The sequence below is a fragment of the Ochlerotatus camptorhynchus genome, unplaced genomic scaffold, assembly GCF_037179485.1.
Source record: "Ochlerotatus camptorhynchus isolate MF236.1 unplaced genomic scaffold, CSIRO-AGI_Acam_v1.1 ptg000077l, whole genome shotgun sequence".
Taxonomy (NCBI): Eukaryota; Metazoa; Arthropoda; class Insecta; order Diptera; family Culicidae; genus Ochlerotatus; species Ochlerotatus camptorhynchus.
The window spans coordinates 8,203,193-8,226,377 of NW_027040567.1; the positions used below are offsets into that span (position 1 = coordinate 8,203,193).

Sequence of the window (23,185 nt, forward strand, 5' to 3'; positions counted from 1 at the left end):
GGACTGCTTGGGGGCCAAATTTCTTTCTCCCAAAATTCCGAAATATTTTCCGCAAGCCATTTCTGTATTTTATTAGCAGTATGAGTAGATGCTCCGTCTTGTTGGAAGATGAAATGACGGCCAGTAGCAACTTTCTTCATCCACGGTACAACAACATCCTTAAGAACCTTCAAGTATACATCGGCTGTTACCTTTAGTCCTTGATCAAAGAAATAAGGGGGCATTACATCCCCCACGCTGGAGACTACGCCTAGAACCATCACATGAGTCGGAAACTTGGTTGACATTTCGATAGGAACCTGACTGCGGTCTGGTGCAAGCCACCTGTCATTCCTTCGATTCACCTTTTGATCCTGGTTAAAGTTTTTTTCATCAGAGAAAAAGATTGATATGACGTGGGTGCTTCAACCGACTCAGGAGTTTTTTAGCTTTTTCCAATCGCCGGGATTTGGTCTCAGCATTCATGAATTGGCGCATATGATTTATAACCGAGGTTCTTAGCCATTACTCGCCGGATTGAGAAGTCCGAACACCCGATTTCCCGTGCCATAGACCTCATTGACCTTGCTGGATTCTTTTTAATCATTTTTTTTCTACTCTATTAGGGGGTGACCCCGACGTAGTGGTAAACATCCAGACCTCTTACGCCTAAGTCACGAGTTCAAATCTCACCCCCGGACAAGTCACGAATGACTATAATAAAAAAAAATAAATAACATTTTTTCTACTTTTTTGACCCGGTTCCGTTCATCCGCATTGGAGCGGCACTTATATTTCTTCCGGGTAGGTGTGTGTGACACTTTATCACTTCCCAAGCTTTTTTTTATGTTATACACTGTTCTTTCAGACACATTTACCGACCGAGCTATTTCTTTTACGCTTACTCCGGCGCGCAACAAAGCGACAACGGCTGACCGATTGCTCTCTTGTTTCGACATCTTTACGTTTACTCAACACTGTTTGTTTACATCTGACACCTAACAGTATAAGCTATCCAGTGCTGCCAAATATTTCTAAATCATGCTCCACAAGCATGAGAAATTACTATTTGAAATTTACTGCAAAAATTCGTCACGCACCCTGTATAATAAGGAAATAAGAATCCTATAAACTCGTAAACAGAAGGCACATAAAATTTACAAATCGATCAATATCAATGTGGCGCAGAGACGAACCAGCGTTCGGCTGAAAGTCTCCTTTATAAAGATAACTAACTAACTAACTAACTAACACCACTGTAGATTTACTAAAATACTTTGATACCTGCGATGAACTGAATATGTCTATCAGAATAGCTTTTGAAGAGTTTTATTCGACAACAGAGCTGGAAATAAAATCCAATAAAAAATAAATTCCAACATTGTAAGGACAAAACTTAAATCTGATGGTTTTCCGTTGTTGTTACATTTATATGAAACTGAAAGTAGTAAAACTGAAGCAATTAGCAAACTGTTTTCAACTTTTTTTAAAGAAATTTACACAACTTTTCAGATAATGATCGTGATAGGGAATATTTTTCCTTCTTCATAGATTTTTTATGCGACGTCAGACGACGAATTTCACGCTAACTCGACAAATGTTTGGCAGTACCCTCTCAGATTTCAAAGAAACTTTGTGAGTGTATAGATTTCATCTACTTAAGCAACTTTGCACACATATTTTCTTTAAAAAAAATCTAGACGTAGACATTTGGAAAGGGCAGAACTTTTTTGTCATAATTATCTCAAAAAAAAATAGCTCAATAATGTTAAGTCCTACAAAAATGTTGCCAAAGGATGATTTGAAGAGAAAAAATAACTTTCATTAAGAAATATAAAAAAAGAAGTATTTTTTCTACACTGAAAACAAAAATGTTTAAAATGTTATTAATCTACATTCTTTGATGCATCCCAAAATGGGCACATATCTATGCGAACAAGACATTTCAAAATTTAGAAAGACTTGCTTCACGTCTTCTTTTAAACAGGATTGTGTTCAACTCCAATTGAAAAATAAAATGATCTTTTATGAAGTTTTTGAATATTAAGGAAGGGTCAACTCGTTTCGGAGATATGGACGGAACATGTTATGGTAAATACGGGTGTCGATCATGTCGTCTGGCATGACAAATAATTATCAATGAAAAACTAATTGTTCAAATTAAAAACAGAGTAACTTGCATGCAACACGGTTTTTTCAAGTGCCGAACAACCACAACAAACTTGAGTTCGTTGAATATTCTTTAAAGGTAATTTACCGATTTCAGCAAAGCATTTGATCGTTTTGACAAACCGTTGTTTTTGCATAAATTGCACGGGCTTCTCAAATGGATCGAATCATTACTAACAAATTGCTACCAAATTTTCAAATTCAACTGAACACTCCGAATACGGTGGCCACGGTGGGTAAAATACTTTACGCCGACTACGAAGCCTCCGAAAAACGTGTAACAGCAAGTTTGCAATAGGATAACTTAGCCATTTCTTAATGAATTTCAAAAATTGTGATACCTCTAGAATTCCTAGGGTCTGTAAATTATTTTGATTGTAAAAATATTAAAAATAGGGTAGTCTATTTTATTCAAAAGCGAAAAGAATCGTTACACGTTTTTTTAAAGGAGTGTTTATGGGTTTTGCAAGTGGCCTAAGATCCATAAATTAGATTAATGGGCACAAATGTTCATAATTAGCCAGAATACAGTCATGGTTCCTATATATGGAACCTGGAGATAACGGAACGGGCCTCAAAAGATTCGTAACATCCGTAAAAGTGGTATCCATAAACCCCTGATTCTAGAACTCCGTGGTTTTTTCGAAAACATTAGGAACTGTGAAATAAAAATATAATTTGGGTTCATGACATAAACATGGACCCGGATGGCCATCGGACCATCCTCCGGAAGATCCGGAACATCCCTAAAAGTGTTCAATCTATGAAACTAATCTTAGAGCCCCACGGTTTTTTTCGAAAACACGTGGAAGTGTCATATATAAATTAATTAAGGGTCATGACATAAACATGTACCTAGAAGGCCATGGACAATCCATGAAACTGATCCTCGAACTCCGTGGTTTTTTTTTCGAAGCATTAGAAACTGTAATATAAGAAAGAATTTGGGGTCATAACATAAACATGGACCCGAATGGCCATGGGGCCATCTTCTGGTAGGTCCAAAACATCCGGAAAAGAGGTCAACCAATGAAACTGATCCTAGAGCTCCGCAGTTTTTTCAAAAACATTAGGAACTGTGATATAAGAATTTTAGGTCATGATATCAACATGTACCTGCATGGCCATGGGATCGTTGTCTGGAAGATCAGGAACATCCGTGAAATGGTCAATCCATAAAACTGATCCATTAGTTTCACGGTTTTTTTTTTGAAAACACGTGGAACTGTGATATAAGAATTAATTTGGGGTCGTTACATAAACATGAGCCCTGATGGCCATGAAACTGTCTTCTGGAAGATCCGTAAAAGTGGTGCATCGATGATACTGATTCTAGAACTTCGCGGTTTTCTCGAGAACACTTCAAACTGTGGAGTTTTTCAAGTATGTTTCATGTATGAAACACTTTTACGGATGTTCCGAATGACGGTCCAATGGCCATCCAGGCTCATGTTTATGTCACGGCCCCAAATTTATTCTTATAACACAGTTCCTAATATTTTTTGTAATAAACTGTGGAGCTCTAGCATTAGTTTCATGGATTTACCACTCTTAAGGATGTTCCAGATCTTCCAGAGGACGGTCTTTCTTATATCACAGTTCCAAGAGATTTAAAAAAAAAAACTGCTGAGCTCTAGAATCAGTTTCATGGATGAACCAATTTTACCGATGCTCCGAATCTTTCGAAGGACGGTTCCATAACCATCCGGGTTCATGTTTATCTCGTGACCCCAAATTCTTTCTTATATTACAGTTCCAGGTGTTTTCGAAAAAACTGCCGAGCTCTAGGATCAGTTTCATGGATGGACCACTTTTATGGATGTTTCGGATTTTCCGGAGGATGGTTCTATGGCCAGCCAGGTCCAGGTTTATGTCATGATCCCAAATTCTTTCTTATATCACAGTTACTAATGTTTTTGAAAAAAAACCCGGAGCTCTAGGATCAGTTTCATCGATGCACTACTTTTAAGGATCTTTCGGATCTTCCTATAATATTTCTTATATCACAGTTACTAGTGTTTTCGAAAAAAAAAAACGCGGAGCTCTAGAATCAGTTTCATGGATGAATCACTTTTACGGATGTTCCGGATCTTTATGAGGATGATCCCATGGCTATCCTGGTCGATTTTTATGTGACGACCCCAAACTCTTTCTTATATCACAGTTCCAAGTGTTTTCGAAAAAAAACCGCGGAGCTCTAGGATCAGTTTCATGGATTGACTACTTTGACAGATGTTTCGGATCTTCCTGGTCACGCTCCTATGGCCATCCAGGTCCGTGGTTATGTGCTGATGTCAAAACTGCTGCTCGATTGAAAAACTATTACATATAATATACAAACTCAAATTTTAGGCTTAAGCGCTGTCCAGACTGAGCAGTTATAACATGTTATAACGGTTGTCAACTAATTGCAACACAGAAACCACCATCAAGATAGCGCTATAACATGTTATAACTCTGTAGTCTGAACGTACTATTACTGTTGGAAACAGTTGGAGCTGGAGTATGACGAAATAAATCTCCACATCAAGCAAATACATTCTTAGTACAGTGTCGAGAGAATAATATCCCTGAACTATTCATTGTACCGAATTTATCAAGCCAACCGTGCGAGACAGCATTCAGAGAGCTATGATCTATGACGAGCATGAATCACACTGTCGTTAATTTCACCATGAAGGAGGTAGAACAGAGAATGCAGAAGGTGCAAATGAAAAAGTTCATTGTACATCGTAATGAAACAGCGCTGAAGTTTCCAAGTCTGCTAAGACGTCTGAACTACCAAATTATGATGATATCCCAAGAACAATTGAACGAGCGGAGGAAAACGCACGGGATTTACTCGATTATGCTGGATGTGCAGTACAAGATATTGACTTTACTAACAGCGTTATGATTCGAAATTCTAAAGGACACACTGAATTTGAATTTGTTGCTCTTAATAATGACAGCGATGTTTGTAGCAATAACTTGAACCATGGTATTTTTTCCTTTGGTTTGTTTTTTCCGTCGATCTTGTTTTCCGTGCTGAGCACCAATGCTACCGACGTGCCAGGAAGGCAGCTCTCCCACACCTGGACCCTACCTATCGACCCATCAACTCATGAACCGGGGACCAACGGCTTTACTTCCCATCCGAAGGAAGGCGTGATCAGAGATGTTATGCCTCAGAACATCCCGGCGGCGCCGACTGGGATTGAACCCAAGCCTGCTGGGGTGAGAGGTAATCACGCTTACCACTACACCACCGGCGCCTTTCTTGAACCATGGTAGGTATTCTTAACATTGAATTGAATAACCTAATATTGCTCCACAATATTAGGTGCCCTTCAGGAAAGTTTTCTGCACAACATAAGCCATAGTACATCTACGCACCAAATTTAAATCGCTGAAAATCAGCAAAATTTTGCAAATTTTAGACTTGATAAAAATTAGCAAACGTATCATTTGTTAAATAGGACATTAACTGCCTATAATCGCATATCAGTCCCATATGGATTTTCGTCAATTTTTAGATACCAACGCTATCCACTATCAATTGGCATCTACTTTCATATTATGTGATAAAACTATGGACTTTGATCATGAAAAATGTGAAAACAACATCAGGTCAGTTTGTCACATCAAGCAAAATAATCGCATATCAGTCCCATCCTGAAATTAAATTGCCCATAGTTCAAGTTAAAGGTCTGCTTTTTGAATTGCTATATTTTTCCTTGATATAACAAAACATGCAAGCTTCATTGCAACAGATTTTAACCTGAAAAAATGTTCAATTAATTTACTATCATTTATCACATATTTACATGGGAATTGCACATTGTAACTTCGACTGCCATTTTCTCAATGCCTACTTTTTCCATATGGGACTGATATGGGATTATAGGCAGTTAATATAATATTAAATATATAGTTGTAAGCAAACATTCTCAAAAGTCATAACTCATGGTATACTGAGACTGACACCTTGATTGCGGCACTTCGGCACGTTCGGCACAACGCTTGGCACAGCTTGTGGCACAGATAAAGTACTCAGCACAGATTGAGAAGTGCAGTGTCGAATACCCAACATATGTTTTCCACCAAATGCTGTAAATCATTATATACATATACTGCCGTTCTACGCATATCTATCCCATGTTACTCTCAGACGTTTTTCACTTTTGTTCATAAAACAATACTTTTTTAGGTAAACTTTCGAATGAAAATAGAAAAGAAACATGTAAGTTGTTTTTGGCTTATTTAAAACAACATCAAGTCTAATTGTCACATGTTGAAATTCTACGCATAACTGTCCCACAAAGATTTTTTTTACTTAATCTTTTATTAACGAATCGATTTGAGTGCACGAATGATTGAAACAGGTTTTATATGATCCAAAGAAACGCAATGATTCATTTCGGGAAGTAGAAGCATTATTTTAGGATGAAAAATAGAAGTAAAAGCTTTATTTTATGATGAAAAATATTAAGAGAAACGGGAATTCATATTAAGACACCAGATTATAGTTCAGATTTCAAACTATGCATTATTAGAGTAATAATAATCAAATGATAAGAAGCATTGTAATGATCTTAAAATAAACCAAAGACAAAATAACAATTGTGTGTAGCAGCGATGTATAAACATCTTCCAATATTTGCATGATTCAAAAAGTACGTATTATTGTCTAAAACAACTCGAAGCAACGCAGTTAATAATGATGGCACTTTCTGTCACTTGATGTGTTCATTCATCTAGTTGATAGCTGGTACCATATTTTGTAGTTAAAATAAGGTTCCTGTAGATTGATTCCGAATATCCGTCGTCGTATAGTCATTTCGTAAATTTAGTCGTTAGAATGTTCTCAATATACTACCGTGGTTGCATTTGGTTGAATAACGGGTGTTCAATAAAAAAATGAGAATGATTTCAGTGCCATCCAGCGCTCTTGTGAGAGCATAGCGACTAGGTTGCGTTGTACGGCTGACCAGGGTCCCTTCTGCAATATTCATTGACGTGTTTTTGAAGAATAAACATTATGTTTTTATTAAAAAATATACTGAATTCGTTGAAAAAAAAAAATTTCATTTTTTATTGAACACCCGTTATAATGAAATCCTTTTTTTTTCCTCTGTTCGAGACCTAACACCACGGCGACCAGTAATTTGATCTATTGTAGTATATCCCGTGTCCTTAGTATAGTGCATGTCATATTATTTCATCACTATTGAGAAATGATGAAGTATTCGATTTTTACAGATGTCAAGCTTGCATTTATCGCAAGGATCCGACTCTAATTGAACGGTCCCGCTCTTTTTACCCTTCAGAGTGTTGAAACACCCTCCAAAGGCGCGCCCCTTTGTCAGTCAAAATTCGATTCCTTAGCAACAAAATTAAGAAATGACACCGATAATGACCATGCATCAGAACCCTAGTCTTAACCACTTCAAACTAGGAAACAATGAATTGAAGATTAGGAATCACATAGATGAAGACTAACCAACTCATTGTTTCCTTGTTTCAAGATCATCCTCGGTGGACAAAGCCAAGTTTTGCCACTATCAACAAGTCATAAAAAGTAACAAGGACTAAGATGTGTTCTTTTGATTACTGAAAAATCCTGTTCCCCTAGTTTGAAGTAGTCGGGACAAGGAATTGGTGGTAGATCTTACATCCCGTAACGTACCACGAAAAGGTGATCTACCCACGTTACGGGGCATCCTTACTCTTGAAATCCTTACTGTGTATGTTAATTTTTCCAAAGTTTGGAGGCGAACCAGCCCAAGACTGAAAGCCTCCCTAATAAAGATAAATTAATTAATTTCCAAAGTCTTCCTTGAAATCATCGATCGACAATCTTATTGTGTTCTGCACAGAGCATTCACCATTTGTTTCTCAAGATTCCCATAATTATAGGCTTTATAGATGTAACAAACGACGATTGCAGCAATGTCAACTCACTTATTGTTGATTTCAGTTAATGATGCAAACCTATGCAAACTATCCACTTTCAAAACTTCACTGAGAACTTAAGCACGCTCATGTAAACACAACCACAAGAGAAAAGACGTCAAACGGAACGTGGCCATCAAAGCAACACGGAAAGGAATAGTTCTTAGTGGGACTGATATACGTAGAATTTCCTACTTCATAGCAAATTTCTCGGCATAACAGTCCCACTGAATTGTTTTCGTATAAAAATAGGCTTGACTAATTTCATTGAAGGTAATTTCAGTAGTTTTCACTAAAACAAATTGATTCTGTTGAAATGTGAACAATACACTAACTTATTTTAACTTCTATGTCTTCCAATGAGCAGAAATGATTCGAAACATTATTCGCGATTTTCTAAGATGTTACTTTTAGAACATGGAACAGATGTTTATTTGTATATTGAAAAATTCAACTGACAATTATTGTCCAAATGAATAAAACTTAAACTAAATAGTTACGGTCAACGGTACAGAAAAGGCCAAGTAGCCGATGATGAAACACGTCAGCTGATACATTGAAATCGATCATATAAAATCAGTTGTTGAATTGCCGGCTGATTGCTCGAATTGGCTCGTGTTGTGTATAATTTCGGTGCCGTGGTTCCAAAAACAGAAAGTCGCGTTAACGAAGAGGCCTCTCAAGTGCATACATATTTAGCTGGACCAGCAGTGTTGGACAGTGAATGTCACAAGCAGCTTTCCAGCGAACATAGCTTTAGCGACCGTCCGTCTCACCACTAATGGATCGATTCCCAGGAGACGGCAACGCTCCTCGTACGGTGGCAAGTTTATTGGGTTACGCCAGTTGAGGAAACGAAGATCATATCTCACAAACTTGCGTTGAACGAATTCAATTCTAGTGATCCAGCTAGCATGGAAAGGGCACCAAACAACTAAACTTGACTCCAATAAGGATCGCACAAGCGAGCAGTAGAGTGACCTGAGGCATAGATATGCGTAGAATGGCAGTAAAGGATAATTTAAGACAAACCATGTAACTTAAAAGTGGTCTGCGGAATAATTGACGCATTAAATAAATAATTAAATAAATAAATATTGTCAAAGTTGCATGCTATGCTGTAAAGCTATGAGAAATGTATCGAACACATTCCATCGTTCACAGATAGCTAATTATCGGCCTACAAAAAAAATGCCCAAAAGCGTTTCGCCATTTTTTGACCTACAGAGGTGCATCATCAAAGCACGGGAAACCCAATTATCAGTTTTATTTTTTCTCGAGAACCACCTTCACTGACGATACAGAGTAATCAAAATCCTCTTTAGTGATAAATCCATCATTAAAGGTTACAATCTCGAAAGGTTTCCTATTGAAAGCAAAGGTTACTATGACAAAAAGGACAAGGGACAAGGGTCCACGACGTTCCATCCTTTCTGTGAAGTTTGTGTCAAATTGATGATATAATTAATTACATGCTATTTAAAAGCTACCCCAGACGAGACAATCACATCCCCGATGGTGCTTGCTGATGCTGGAAAAAAAATATCCGATTCATCTTCTTGGGGCCGGAGAAAAAGTTTCGAGTTTGCCGGAAAAGCTCCTCCGATTTGAAGAATGAGGTGATTTTCGGATCGGATCAAATTATTAACTTACTTGAAATGTAAAATGAAAGAGAAGGACATTTTTTTCCTCCCTTTGAATGACGTAGAATGGCCTTTTTAAACTCTCTATTTGATCTTTATTCGAGTAAAACTTTGTGCCATGATGATATAGAAAACATGTTTTTACTCGTACATTTTATTTTAAAAAATAGAAAAAAAAAACTGGTTGTTTTAGATTTTGTACAGCTTTAAGAAAAAAATTCAATCGAACCGACTTTTTCCAGTGCAGTAAGCTTTCCTTTAAGGTTTACAACTCAAATCTTCTGCATGAAGTGGTCGAGACTTCAATTAGAAGAAAATGTTTCAGTTGCTCGCTCATGAACTAAACCTCACTTTTTTTCATCCGATTGCCAAAACAACTTTTTATTGCACGTTCCAAGTTGAAGAGGAAAAACCGATTGCTCTCGCAGGAAAAAAAAAACTTGTTTAACTTTACCAACAAAATAATCTAAAAAATTAAATAAAGAGAGAAAACTCTTACCTTCATCGATCGTTCCGCTATCATCGTTATTTTCCACAAACTTAAACCAGCCGTGTTTTTTTGTTTCACTGCAAAAATGTTTCAATATTGTCCAACGATTGTTTTATATTCACCGGTATTTACAATAACACAAAAACTTTTTTTTTTTATTTACCCTTAATCAAAAATTGATTCACAAGATAAATTCAATCCTAGCTGAAAACTGAAACAAAACAACCAACTCTTCAAACTCGCATTGTTTGCATGTTCACTTCTTACGACACATCGCACTTCTAAACCCTTTCCTCCGAGTGCCCGGAAGAGGGAAAATTGCTGCTCAAGCACTTTCCTTTTTTACGTTTGAATCTTTCCGCACTGTCTTACTACACCATTTAATCACCGAAAAAAAAAAGAAAATCAAGACACTGTTCAAACAATGGCAAATTCGTCGTTAACTTTTCCGCCAGTCTCAAAAATAATAATGACACAGCAGAGATTCGAGAAGTAAAAAAAAAACAGTTTCTTAGTGTTGGCACAAAACTGATGCTAATGATGATGACGACGAACGGTGGGTGATGGCTGATTTTGCACCCAGCTACATTTTCCACTTGGGTGACTTTCAACTCCAAATTGTATGCAATCAGTTAGAGTAGCAACAGCAATTTTCCCACCCCGACAACAGCCAACGAGATCCGCGCGAAAACAGAAAATGTAAAACGGGTACGATTGGCTTGGGTGAACGAAAGAAACGTAAAAAATAACCTAATAAAAAACAAAAAGAACGAAGCGAATCACTAAAAATACAAAATCGCGGATGCTTAAACACAATAAATGCAGCGGCAAAGTAAAGAAACGCGAAACGCGCGAAGGAGACGACTTATCTCTGGCGTTACCTGCTTGAGACGGTGCGCGGCTGGAAATAAACGACCTGTGCCGGGAAACAATGAATTTATAGAGACGATTTTTTCGGCAGAAAAGTGCGATCTTCGAGTAACCTGCGTTTGCGTTTCGTTTGATGAGCACTGCTATTTGCTCTCTTGGGAGGTGTCGTACGGTACGCGAACTTTGGCGGCTTCGGTTCAGCGAAACGTCACCTGGGCTTATGACGCGACACCACCAACATACTCACTTCCCATTAGCTATTGGGAGGGGGTGGTAGAACGGTGCTCGGTCCATTCATGCTCAATTGAGATGAGTTTGAACATGATGATCGCTTTAGGCACAGCGGGAGCAATCGTTTAGCGAAATGGCAAACTTTCACTAAGCGGTGGATTTATGATAAAAAAAAATGTAGATCAGCCTTTGCATAGCCTGTGAAAGCTTGGTAATAATTACAAATGTATTTATTTATCATTTCTTCTCCTGAATAACGAGACACCAATTCAAGACTTTACTCGAAAAAAATGGAACAAACAAAATGATCACCAAAAATTCATTTTCAGTTGGATATTTTTGAAACTCTCAGGGAATAATTAAACATATATTAACAATAATGTTGGCAAAGTTTGTTTGTTCAACCTCCTCTCCTAGGATAAATGCCCGCACCTTGGACTTAACGCTACCCCTCAAATCCTGTGCAACACTTGCGCCATCTTTCTTACACACTTTCATCCACTCAGTCTTCAAATCCTTGTCGTTTTTGAAGACCTTCACTGTTTCCGGAGCTTGCCCTACATAATTGCCAAGAATTTTACTATTGGGCGAAGTTCTGGCAAGTTTGACGGATTTACCTCCTTCGGCACAAAAACAACATCGTTACCATTCCATCACTATTTTCGCGTAATGGCACGATGCCAGATCCGGCCAAAACAGAGTGTCACCTTAGTGAGACCGGAGGATGGACAGCAGGCGCTTCTGGAGGTATTCTTCTTTATATATTTGGCCGTTGATGGTGCAGGTCCTTACGTACGGCTTGCTGAATTTGCCACACCCACAGATCGCATGCCATACTAAGTACTTCTTGGCAAATTTGTCGACCTTCTTCTTCCGGAACTTCTGCGGAACATCCAGACGGGACTTGTCTCCAGACCGGGGATCCGCTTGGCGTTCACTTTAATGTTCGTCTCGTCGTCCAATACGATGCAGTTCGGCTGCACCAATCTCTCGCGGTACAGCTTCCTGGCGCGGGATTTGGCCGCCGTATTCTGTTTATCGGTTCGGTTTGGTGCCTTTCTAACCTTGAAGACATGAATTCCGGTCCGTTTAATTTTCTGCTGGACGAACCAGACGGAAAAATTGACCTTCTTGGCCACGTCCCGAATCGAATGGTTCGGATTGCGCTTGAAGTAATTCCTCACCTTCTTTGCGTTCACGGGTCGGTCGTCTTCGTTTTTCTTCCACTGCCATCTCGCCGCCGGGTCATCTGGGTCTCCTTGAACGATTTTACCACACGGGACACTATCGAATTTTCGATTCCAAACTAATTCGCGATTCACCTGGTAGGACTGGCCTGGATTTTCCTCGACTGCTCCCATATTTTTTGTCAAAACACTTCTTGCTTGGAAGCCATCTCGATAACCACTTGCCAGAATGTGACGAGATTTTTCATATGTAAATGTTACACTCTATACTAGTTTTACTTAAAATTTCATCAAATTTTATGTTTACCCATGCAATAAAAAGTTATACACAAAAGAAAGTGTTGCATTTTTTTCTTGTACAATCTTTAAGTGCCACAACTTAGTTAAAATTGCACCTGGGTTCTAAATAAGTCAAAGATAGCATCACTTAGTTATGGGGCAAGATGACATTGGGGGACTACTACTCACAATTACTATGAATTAAGAAGGATCGCTCAATAAATGTTTACTAAAAAGACCAAGGAAATTTGTTTATTTCATTTACTTGGGGTAATTGGAAATACCTATACAAGGGCTCGTGCTCTAATTACATAGGGGACGTTTGCAATTTTTCTTCTGAGGAAATGAATACATCTGGTAGTGATGGATCAGCCACCAATAAGTCTTGGGATGAAGTTCCAGTGAAATGAAAGGCTAAGAGTTTTATGTAAAACAGTAAATTAGATCTATTCTCTTTAACGATGCGCTCACAACGAGTACACTTTGTTGATTGAATAAAATGGCACATCTTGCTCAGCGGCCGGTAGACAGCTATAGACTGGTACGGCTACGTTATTAGTACGATCGTTGCACCTCGAACACTCCTCCTCAACGAACATGTTCTGCTCACGATGATAGACCTAGCATTCTAGCCAGCTTATGGTGCTTGATGGTAACCAATGGCTTAGTCAAAATTTCAGCCACCATATTTTCCCTTGAACAGTACTCTAGATCCAGCACCTTGTCTTCGAACAGCTGCTTTACGTAGTATTACCTTGTTTCGATATGCTGGGATCGACGAGTAGACCTTTCTGCACCGACAAACTTGATACAACTTTGGTTGTCCTCACGAATAGTTCCCGGACCACCTAGTTGCACACCAAGACTCAGACTCAGCAACCATACCAGCGCCTGGCTTGCTTAAGTCAGTGACACATATTCCGACTCCATTGATGAAAGCGTGACACAATTCTGTCTTTGGCTAACCCAAGAAACTGCTCCGCCGGCATAGTGGAAGGCGAAACCAGTTGTAGACTTGCGTGTTTCAATATCACCAGCTTAATCGGCATCGGAATGGCCAGTTAGACCCTCATCGGTATTAAAATTCAACCTCCAGTCCTCATCGGTATTAAAATTCAAACTCCAGTCCTTCGTAGTTTTCAGGTAACGGACCACTCTTTTGGCCGCGACGCAGTCCGCTTCTGTCGGCGCACTCACCTTTCAGCCAAGTATCGCAACGCATGCCGCATCCGGTCTTGCGCACACCGCTATAAAAAGAAGCGCGCCGACCAAAGTTCTGTACATCGTATCATCTCTACAAGGTATCTGTTCTTGTGCTCTACCACACCGTTCTGTTGTGATGAATACAGTGCCGTTTGCTGTACCACGATCCCTTCGCCACCCCCATCAGAACGAATACATTTTGGGTATCGACCAAACTGATTTTCCAATAATGCGCAATACTCACGGATTTTCTCCCCAGCATCGGACTTCCTCTGGAGCGGGTATACGACGGAGTAACGGCTGTAGTCATCCACCAAAGCAATGTAGAAACAATTGCCTCTTGGTGTTGCTACTTCCATCGGACCTCCCAGGTTGACATGAATCAGGTCTCCAACAGCAATCGAACTTGTCGTACACGCCTTTGGAAAAGAACCTTTCAACATTTTCCCCTCACAGCAGCAACCACAAATCGATTGCACTTCACAAGAGCCTATCTTCAACCCATGTCCCAGGTCCTCACGCACTATCTTCAGCACCGCTTGTGCATCTCTGTGTCCGAACCTACGATGCCACAAGTGCGGACACCGTTCACCGTGCTTTGGGTCTGCCAAGAACGCCCGCTCTGACAATTGCTTCAGATGGTACATACCACCTTTCCGTTGACCCACCAATAGCAGATTTCCCGCAAGCGACGGAACGTGGAACACATTCTACAGCTTCACGTTCATTCGACCGTCTTTTCCATTCACAGAAACAAGCCGTCCAGAACCAACACCGACCGACATGATTGAGTAACCATCGGCCAAACTAATGGTCGTCGCTTTCGAATCATCCAGCTCTTCCAGAATGTCAGAGTTGTTCGTCATGTGGGAAGTGGCACCTGAGTAAAGGTACCACACACCAGCTTCTCCAGCTACTCCAGCAGCAACACACAGACTCCAGACTCCGATTTAACAGCGATATTTGCTAACTGAGAATTCTCCTTCTGCGCACGATCACAATCACGCCGGAAGTACCCCTCTTGCAATAATGGCATACTTTCTCTTTCTTCACTAATTGCTTCTCCGCATGTTTCTTCTTCCAGGAAACTGTCGCTAGCGCTTTCTTACTGAGTGAAGCGTTCTCCACACGACGTCTTACTTCGTCCAGCAACTTTCCCTTCACAAAATCGACCATCAGATCCGCATCTGGTCGACTTTCGAGCGCCATTATCAATCCGTCGTATGATTCCAGGAGACTGGACAGCATCAAAACCACGAACCAGGGGTCCTTCACTTCCTCTCTGAAACCCTTTATTTGTTGGACCCCGGGAGATTATGCGCCGTCCCAGAAGGGGACGTGCCTAGACCCCTAGCTGCTGGTCTAAGCCTGTCGGCAGCCACTGGGATGGGCACCAAAGACCTCTTTTGTTCCTGGGTCCCAGGATTTGTCAGTGAGGGGGAATTTTTGGTGTAAGCTGTCCTAAATATCGCAATGGTGATGTTTATTGGGTGGATCTATCTGTTCTAGTGTGCGAGTCGGTGTGGGCTGTCCCGATGGCGGAGTGAAACAGCCAGAGAGCAGTGGCTGGATGGTGGTGGCCGAATGGTGGTGGCCAGATGGTGGTGGCCGGATGGTGGTGGCCGGATGGCGGTGGCCGGATGGCGGTGGCCGGATAGTGTTGACCGGATTGCGGTTGCCGGATTGTGGTGACCGGATTTCGGCGGCCAGATTGCAGCGGCCGGATTGCGACGGCCGGATTGCGAAGGCCGGATTGCGACGGCCGGATTACGACGGCCGTGTTGCGGTTGCCGGATTGCGGTGGCTGGATTGCGGCTACCGGATTGCGGTTGCCGGATTGTAGTGACAGGATTTCGGCAGCCGGATTGCAGCGGCCGGATTGCGACGGCCGGATTGCAGTTGCCGGATTGCAGTTGCCGGATTGCGGTTTCCGGATTGCGGTTGCTGGATTGCGGTTGCCGGATTGCGGTTGCTAGATTGCGGTTGCCGGATTGCGGTTGCTAGATTGCGGTTGCCGGATTGCGGATGCCGGATGGTAGTGACAGGAGTTCGGCGGCCGGATTTCGGCTATCAGATTGCAGCGGCGAGATTGCGACGGCGAGATTTCAACACGAGGCCAACAATGGAGCACCGCGATGGCCGAAGGGTGATAGCCGAAGCGCGATGGCCAAATCTCGATGGCCAAATCTCGATGGCCGGATAGGGTTGGCTAGATGGCGTCGGCCAGATGATGACGGCCGGATCCTGATCGGTTAAGTCATCTAACACCGTGATCGACGCACTTTCATCTCTTTTCCGAGCACGTTTTTTTCCCAGTCTCTCAACACTCCTCGTGTATCTCCAACTATCTCGTACCACAGTCAGCAACACACTGCCTATCCTCTCTCTTTCTCGGCCGAACCATCTTTCACCTCCTCATCGACTCTCAGCTTCACCGTAGCTAGTTTCCGTCTCTCACTACGCTATGACAGGTCGGTGGTGGTTCAAAGGACAGTGGCCGCTTCGCCCATGCAGCAAAACACCTCCATCATCGCCCTACCTTATCGATCACTTTAGAAGTGACGTTATGGAGCTATCTCTCTTAACAACACTGACCCTACTCTTACACCAATTGAATCCAATGGTACCAACCGGTAACATCTCCCAGCGCAGACAAACGAATGCGCAACGCGGTCATCTGCTTGAGGTGTTCCGCCATTTCACCGTTATCTGGCCTCCGCATCGCAATAAGCTGACGCACAACATGAATTATGCTCGAAAGGGAGGAACGCTCGTGGTATTCCTTAAGCACATCCTACATCCCCTTCGCGGTTGTCTTCTGCATCACGTGAATCAGCTGACTGTCTTCCAGTGCGAGGGGGGTGACACATCTAAATCTCAAGTTTAGATGCTCAACAAATCTCACCCTACCGAATCCATCTTCGAAAAATCTTCTTTCATTTGTCGCATCCACTTGCATCGCTCATAATCTTTTTGCAGGAAATCTTCAGAATCGTCATCAATCTTCGTTCTATCTACTCAGCGTGCGCGCAGCTAGCACAATCTTTTTTGCATCGTAGATAGAGTCGCCCCCACGTTCCAGTGCCAAACCGATCAACGCCTGCGCCTTAACATCTTTAATGACCCAGGCCGCATCAGCGTTTTCTGGCTTCGGTTTTGTCACAACATCCAACACACTTTCACGCGTCAACAGAAGCCGCATCTTAAACTTCCATATTGCGTAGTTCTGGTCGTTCAACTTGTCCATCATCGGTACTTTCGTGTCCGCCATCTTGTCTTTCCAACACGATTTCACACGATTACCGAACCAAAAAAATAAATCCACATAATTCACTCGCAACCACAAAACTCAAGCACTTTCTGTGACCACTGGGCCCATAACCTCTTGGGATGAGGTTCCAGTGAAATGAAAGCCTAAAGGCCCACGCACATTAGATCCGGATCGGACGCGTTGCGGCAAAGTGACAGCTAAATCTATTGTCTAACTGTCAAATTTACGTCAACGCAACGCAAACGGATCTAATGTGGGTGGCCCTTGAGAGTTTTATGAAAAACAGTAAATTAGATTTATTCTCTTTAACGATGCGCTCACAACGAGTACACTTTGTTGTTTGAATAAAATGGCGCATCTTGTTTAGTGGCTGGTAGACAGCTATAGACTGGTACGCATATTAAACTGGTACGTTATTAGAACTATCGTTGCACCTTTAACAATAAGTACACAGGATCGTATACAAATATTAAACAATCTCCACAGTCCCGTTCTCTACCAGTTTTTTTTCATTTCTCCCTGTTCCTACCGTCCCCCGAAAACATCACCTGTCCCCCGCTCTAAGGCTTTCCCCGAAGGCTCGAAGGTCCGTGGGCTGTCTTTTTCCAACGTAAACAAAAGGCTTTAAATGTATAACCGATTTCAAAGGATCTGATTAAACACTATTCAGCCGTGACCGAGATTTTGAAGGTAAGACCGAATAAACTGTGCGTTACCGTTAGCGATCGCGCGCAGGCAATCAAGATTGTTGCCTTTGAGCTATCGAGTGTATATTCCAAGTCACGAAGTTGAAATCGAGGGAGTTGTTACCGAAGCGAGTATGACTTGCGATGATTTTCTGAAAGGCAGGGATGCTGTCTTCAAGAACCCTAACTTCCCTTAAATTAAAATACAGTCTTTAAAATGCATTTAGTGTTCCTCGCTTTCGGACTCGTTTCGTGTGAACTTCGCTGGGTTGTGCCATAGAGGTAACTCTAAGACTAGAAGCTCAAGAAATAACGTGCTCAACTTTTTGGCTCAGCTCTGGTACTCTCTTCGGTCCCAAGCTAATCGATTCATCTCTCGAAACATAGGAAAAACCAAAACCAATAACAATATCGGTCAAACTTTCATAGCGAATCAAAACAAACATTGCGTAGTACTAGAATTTCGACTAGAATGGGATACGTTAATCGTTTGCTTGGGACCAATGGGCTAGTCAAGTAGTGAGCCAATTTAAAATCGCTTGTTTCGTATTGATTGTTGGTTGTGCGTTTTTTTGTACCAAGGGTAATGAACTGCACAAAATTTAAGCGATTAGGGCGCATTGTGATCTTCTGTGGTAACAAGCCGGGGTGTGATCAATGTGGAAAGAAACATACATAGGATTCTTGCCTGACCAAAATGTCCTTATTGTGTGGAAATTCCGCATGCTCTCGCTGATTGTCCAAAGTACAAACAGCAGGGAGAAAACCTCCAGCGGGCTGTGAAGGCTCGCACGCAGCGTTCTTTCGCGGAAATCCTAAGATCAGTTACTCTATCTTCCAGAGCTAACCCGGATTACTGTAATCTCCTTGACCTTCTCTCAGTTTATGACCAGACCTCTTTTGTTAGTTTCTGTTCTCTCATCGTTTTCCCTTCCAAAGCCCTTCTTTTTTATGTTTCATTGCAGTTGTAAACAACCATCAGTCATCTCGAGAGAGATCAAGAACACTTTTCCATCACCGTACTGCATCTCGAATGGTCAATCGTTGAAAAACAGGCATTGAACGGCGGTGGAAATAAATTTATCAATCGCATCCTTGTGTACCTTTTCCATTTTGATCCATTCCCTACATGTTCATATGAAATAAAAATGAATTTCTATGGTAATTCCATGGGAATCGCAGGAGAAAACTAAATGGATGCTAAGAACTCCAAGTGATTTTTTCCAGGAGCATTTTTCGGGGAATTGCAAGAGTTATAAATAATATGAAGAGCATTCACTGTTCAAATAGTATTCTGCAGAAGATTTACAAGAGTATTATGGAGGAAATTATAAAATAATTAATTTTTTCGATAAATAATTTCTAGATCCTGGATTTGGGAAGATGGAAATTCTTAGGCTTCGATTTTTCAAGATTTCTTGCTTAGAAAATAACATCATGCTAGATTGAAACAAATCCTCACGGTTCAGGGTGATTTATTTAAAATTAAATAATCCGGCATGGAAGGATTAGGGAGAAAATAAGGGAACGTGAGAAGTTTTCAATGTGATAATGATAATTGTCAACCACTCATTGAAGCACGGAAGCTAAGTCCTCACTGTTTGATTTGATCAAGCCTAATAACTCTGCTTGTCGTTAATATGTCACTGAATTAAGGACCAATCCCGGATTGATAGGTAAATTCACCTATACGCCTCCACGAGATGGTAGAGAATCTCCTTCCAGAATGATCATATAATTGGTCAAAAAAGGATACCCCAATGAGTGTGGAGAAGATCCCGCTCTTTTTCCACGAGATGTTACAACAGGGAGCTGACAATGATCCAAATCGATTCCCTGCCCTGATGGTCCCTCCCAATACCAGCATTGTATTGTATATATGAGCAATAATAAAAATAAAAAATTTAAAACGATCTCCCCAACTTTCGTTGTTTCTTCACCCTCTGTCCAATTTTCACGCCTATGTGTGATCTCGTTGTCCTTCTCTGCATCACTGCTAGTTGCTACTAGCCCCGTTATTTCTGATGTGTTCTACGATATTTCGACGTTCATTGTCTTTGTATGATGATTTTGAGTTCCTAGTTGCGTCTTATAAAACCCTAACATCAATGCGGAAATTTTCTTAATGAGCATCACTTCATTTTCGTATCGCATGTGCTCCATTTTGCAGCTCTTCTTTCACTTTACTTTGTTGACTCCATGGTACCGGAAAACATATATCTTTAGCATTATTAGCAATGATGTGATGTAACCACAACGGGATGGCCGTTCAGAATGGCTCAACGGATGTGAAATGAGAAAACATTTAAATTTAACACGATTTAAAGCATTTCAATGCAATATTACGTTTGTTCACTAACAGTTAACACATTTTTCACATGTTTTATACAATAAGTATTAATGCTACGTCATATTATATCATCAAGTGATCATCGCAACCGCCACATTTCAATCAGGCTCTTTGGAAGTACAAGTGTTGAAATATGAAACGCACCTTCTAAAGTGAATTGCACATAACAATGTTCGTTACTTACTCACACATGAAATCTCCCTCGACCAACCAGGGGGGAACGAGGGAAGTTTTCACGTTCCAAAACTAGAAAAAAATATTTGAAATGCTGGGCTTTTTAATTTAAGGTTGCGAACTTGAAATTGATCACATGCCTGAGACTTCATTCTTCTAATACTGGGGTTCTGAGTATGAGTATGAGAGAGTTGTTATAACAGTCAAGCAGATATAACAATTTTAAAAATGTTAATCGAAATCGCTTTTAACGTTAAATTTATGTGCTTCTTAGTTGGTAGTCAATTCACTTGTGTTTGACGTTTACACACTACAGTCATCTGTTGAGTGTATACGTTAGATGGTGGTAATGTTTACAATGTGAAATGTTCAAGATCCAGTGGAGGCGCCAAGCAAAGGCATTATATCCTAGACAAATGGAAAGTTCCAAGTTACTGTTTTCGTCGTGGTAGTCACCGTTGGCAGCCATTACAGTATATTCTTTTATTTTACATATTTTTATATAAACATATACATTCATTGGGTAGGGACGGGACCATCAGAGCTCTTGGCTGAAGCGATTTGTATGGGGAGAGTTAAACTGACAACTCCCTGTTGTTAAAATTTCGTGAATTGAAGGTGGGCTCTTTTCTCCACTCATTGGGGCATCCTCTTGTATGATGACTTGTTCTGTATCGGGTTGGTACATTTTTATCGTTGGAAGGAGATTTTTTTTGATCCCGTGGATCACGCGTAAGTGTCTCTGCTTACGGGTCCATTGTCCGTTTTTGGCCCTTCATTCTATGGTAAATTGAATACAACCAGGTATCGAAGTAGGTCGTGTTTTTCCGAGTCGTCATTTGGTGTTGAACTGCTCTATCAAAAGCTTTCTGAAAATATATAGGATGCCGACAACAGACCTGAGAAGTAAACAAACCAATCCCACCAAGGTGGTCATACTGTAAAACAGGCCTGATAGGACTAGGAACTGTAAATAAGAATTAAAATTTCAAATGTACTTAAGTTGAAAAGACAAATCTGTGTCACTTGAGAATCCATACCTGTAAACCAAACAAATACAATAAATAAAGATCATTAAAAGTAAAAAAAAAAGACCTGGAGGTCTGGAGCGTTGTAAAAGCATTCCAAGAGATATTTGGAGATGCTATACGTCAATTTTAGACATAGAGTGAACATTCTATACGATAGATGAGGAGAGGAAAGCACAGAATTGATTGTTCCGTTATAGCACGACAGTGTGAAAATTGTATATAGAAAGTAAAAAGTGAGCAAAGACCAATTTTGAGGAAGGTAGGAATCGGATCGAGCATTACCAAACTCATCCGTTGATAAAGGATAGTGAAATATCTAATGATTTCTTAATTCTGAAAAACATGTCTTCCGGTGAAATAAGTTTCATCAAGCCTGCTTCTCGGATCTTTGCTTAGATCAAATCTTCTACTTAATTCATATATACTACAAAGTTGTACGAACAAATCTGTAAACGGGACCACTTCTGGATCTTCCAGAATATGCTGAAATTAATGTTATTGAACTTTGGGTGCCTTAAAAATTCTAGTAATTCTAACAACTGATGATAGTTCTAATCCGTTTTGTTGATCTGCGTTAACGTCTTCAGAGCATATTAACCATTTCAGACGTTAAAGCTGATGCTATCGATGGATATTGATTAACAACCCTGGTCCCAACGGACCAAATATATTTCTAGTAACTTCCAGAACTTCATAAATTGAAACTCTGGATACTTCCAGAGTAATTGAGGCTATCATAGTTCCAGTGAGTTCCAGTAGTTCCAGAAGTTCTGGGGATCTGTGGAACCATTTCAAATTTATAGCTGCCTATTTGCCATTCCCATGCGCAGAATTTTCTTAAGGTCATGACCTTCAGAAACTTACCCGTCATAAGTCTAAATTCTTCATTGTTGGTCATTTGAATGCACCGCTCATGGAATAATGCTCAAAGCAGTTCCAATGGTAATATTATGTTTGATGATTGTTCCGCAGGTTACTACATTATTCAATATTCAAACAGCCAACATGCTTTTCTTCAGCAAAAAATCCCTCAACTATTGATTTGGTCTTAACTTATTCCTGTCAACCTTGTAGCCAATTGGTTACCCATGCTGACTTCGGTTCTGAACACCTTCCTGTAACTTATGAAATATCACAAGAAATAATTTCTAATCCTAACAGCCCTACTTTCAATTACTATACACACTTAGAAATAACTAATTTTACACGTGACGGAATCCATCTTTGACATAAAGGATCAGACGTAAACAAATATTCATGTAAAATTAGGTGCTCCGGGACTGAAAAGTGCGTTACTCGACGAAGAGTACGTTTGATTGAGTTGAATTTTGCGTTTATTATGACTCAATTCTATGTAAAAATTTACGCTCGTATATGTTAGCCTCAGAGCACCTACATTTACATGATTTTTTCCAAGTGTGTAGAGTTGATTGGGAGCAATATCGATCATTTATGGAATATAACTTCGATCCAAACATTCCTTTGCAAACCAAAGATGAAATTAATTATGATCTTGAATCTTTGACCACTTCTATATGAAGTTGAAGCAAAAGCTGCCTCAGTACCCAAATGCGAAGTTAAATTCGATTCAATTATAATAGACGACGATATTGAGCTCTTGATCTGTCTGAAAAATGTCCGTAGGAGGCAATATCAAAGAACTCGCGATCCTGCCACAAAAGTTATCT

General features: G+C 40.5%; 1 protein-coding gene across 4 annotated transcripts in view; it reads right to left on the reverse strand.

Annotated features, from left to right (window-relative positions):
• Window positions 1-10,481, reverse strand: part of LOC135697767 (keratin-associated protein 19-2-like) — a 34,861-nt gene extending 24,380 nt beyond the window's left edge. For 2 of the 4 annotated variants that reach the window (XM_065217581.1, XM_065217580.1), the window contains exon 1: window positions 10,225-10,481. In XM_065217581.1, the coding sequence (XP_065073653.1) occupies window positions 10,225-10,248 (24 nt within the window). In that variant the 5' untranslated portion in view covers window positions 10,249-10,481. The remainder of the gene's footprint in view (window positions 1-10,224) is intronic. The other 2 variants (XM_065217579.1, XM_065217578.1) reach the window with 1 other exon arrangement.
• Between the last annotated feature and the right edge of the window lie 12,704 nt (window positions 10,482-23,185).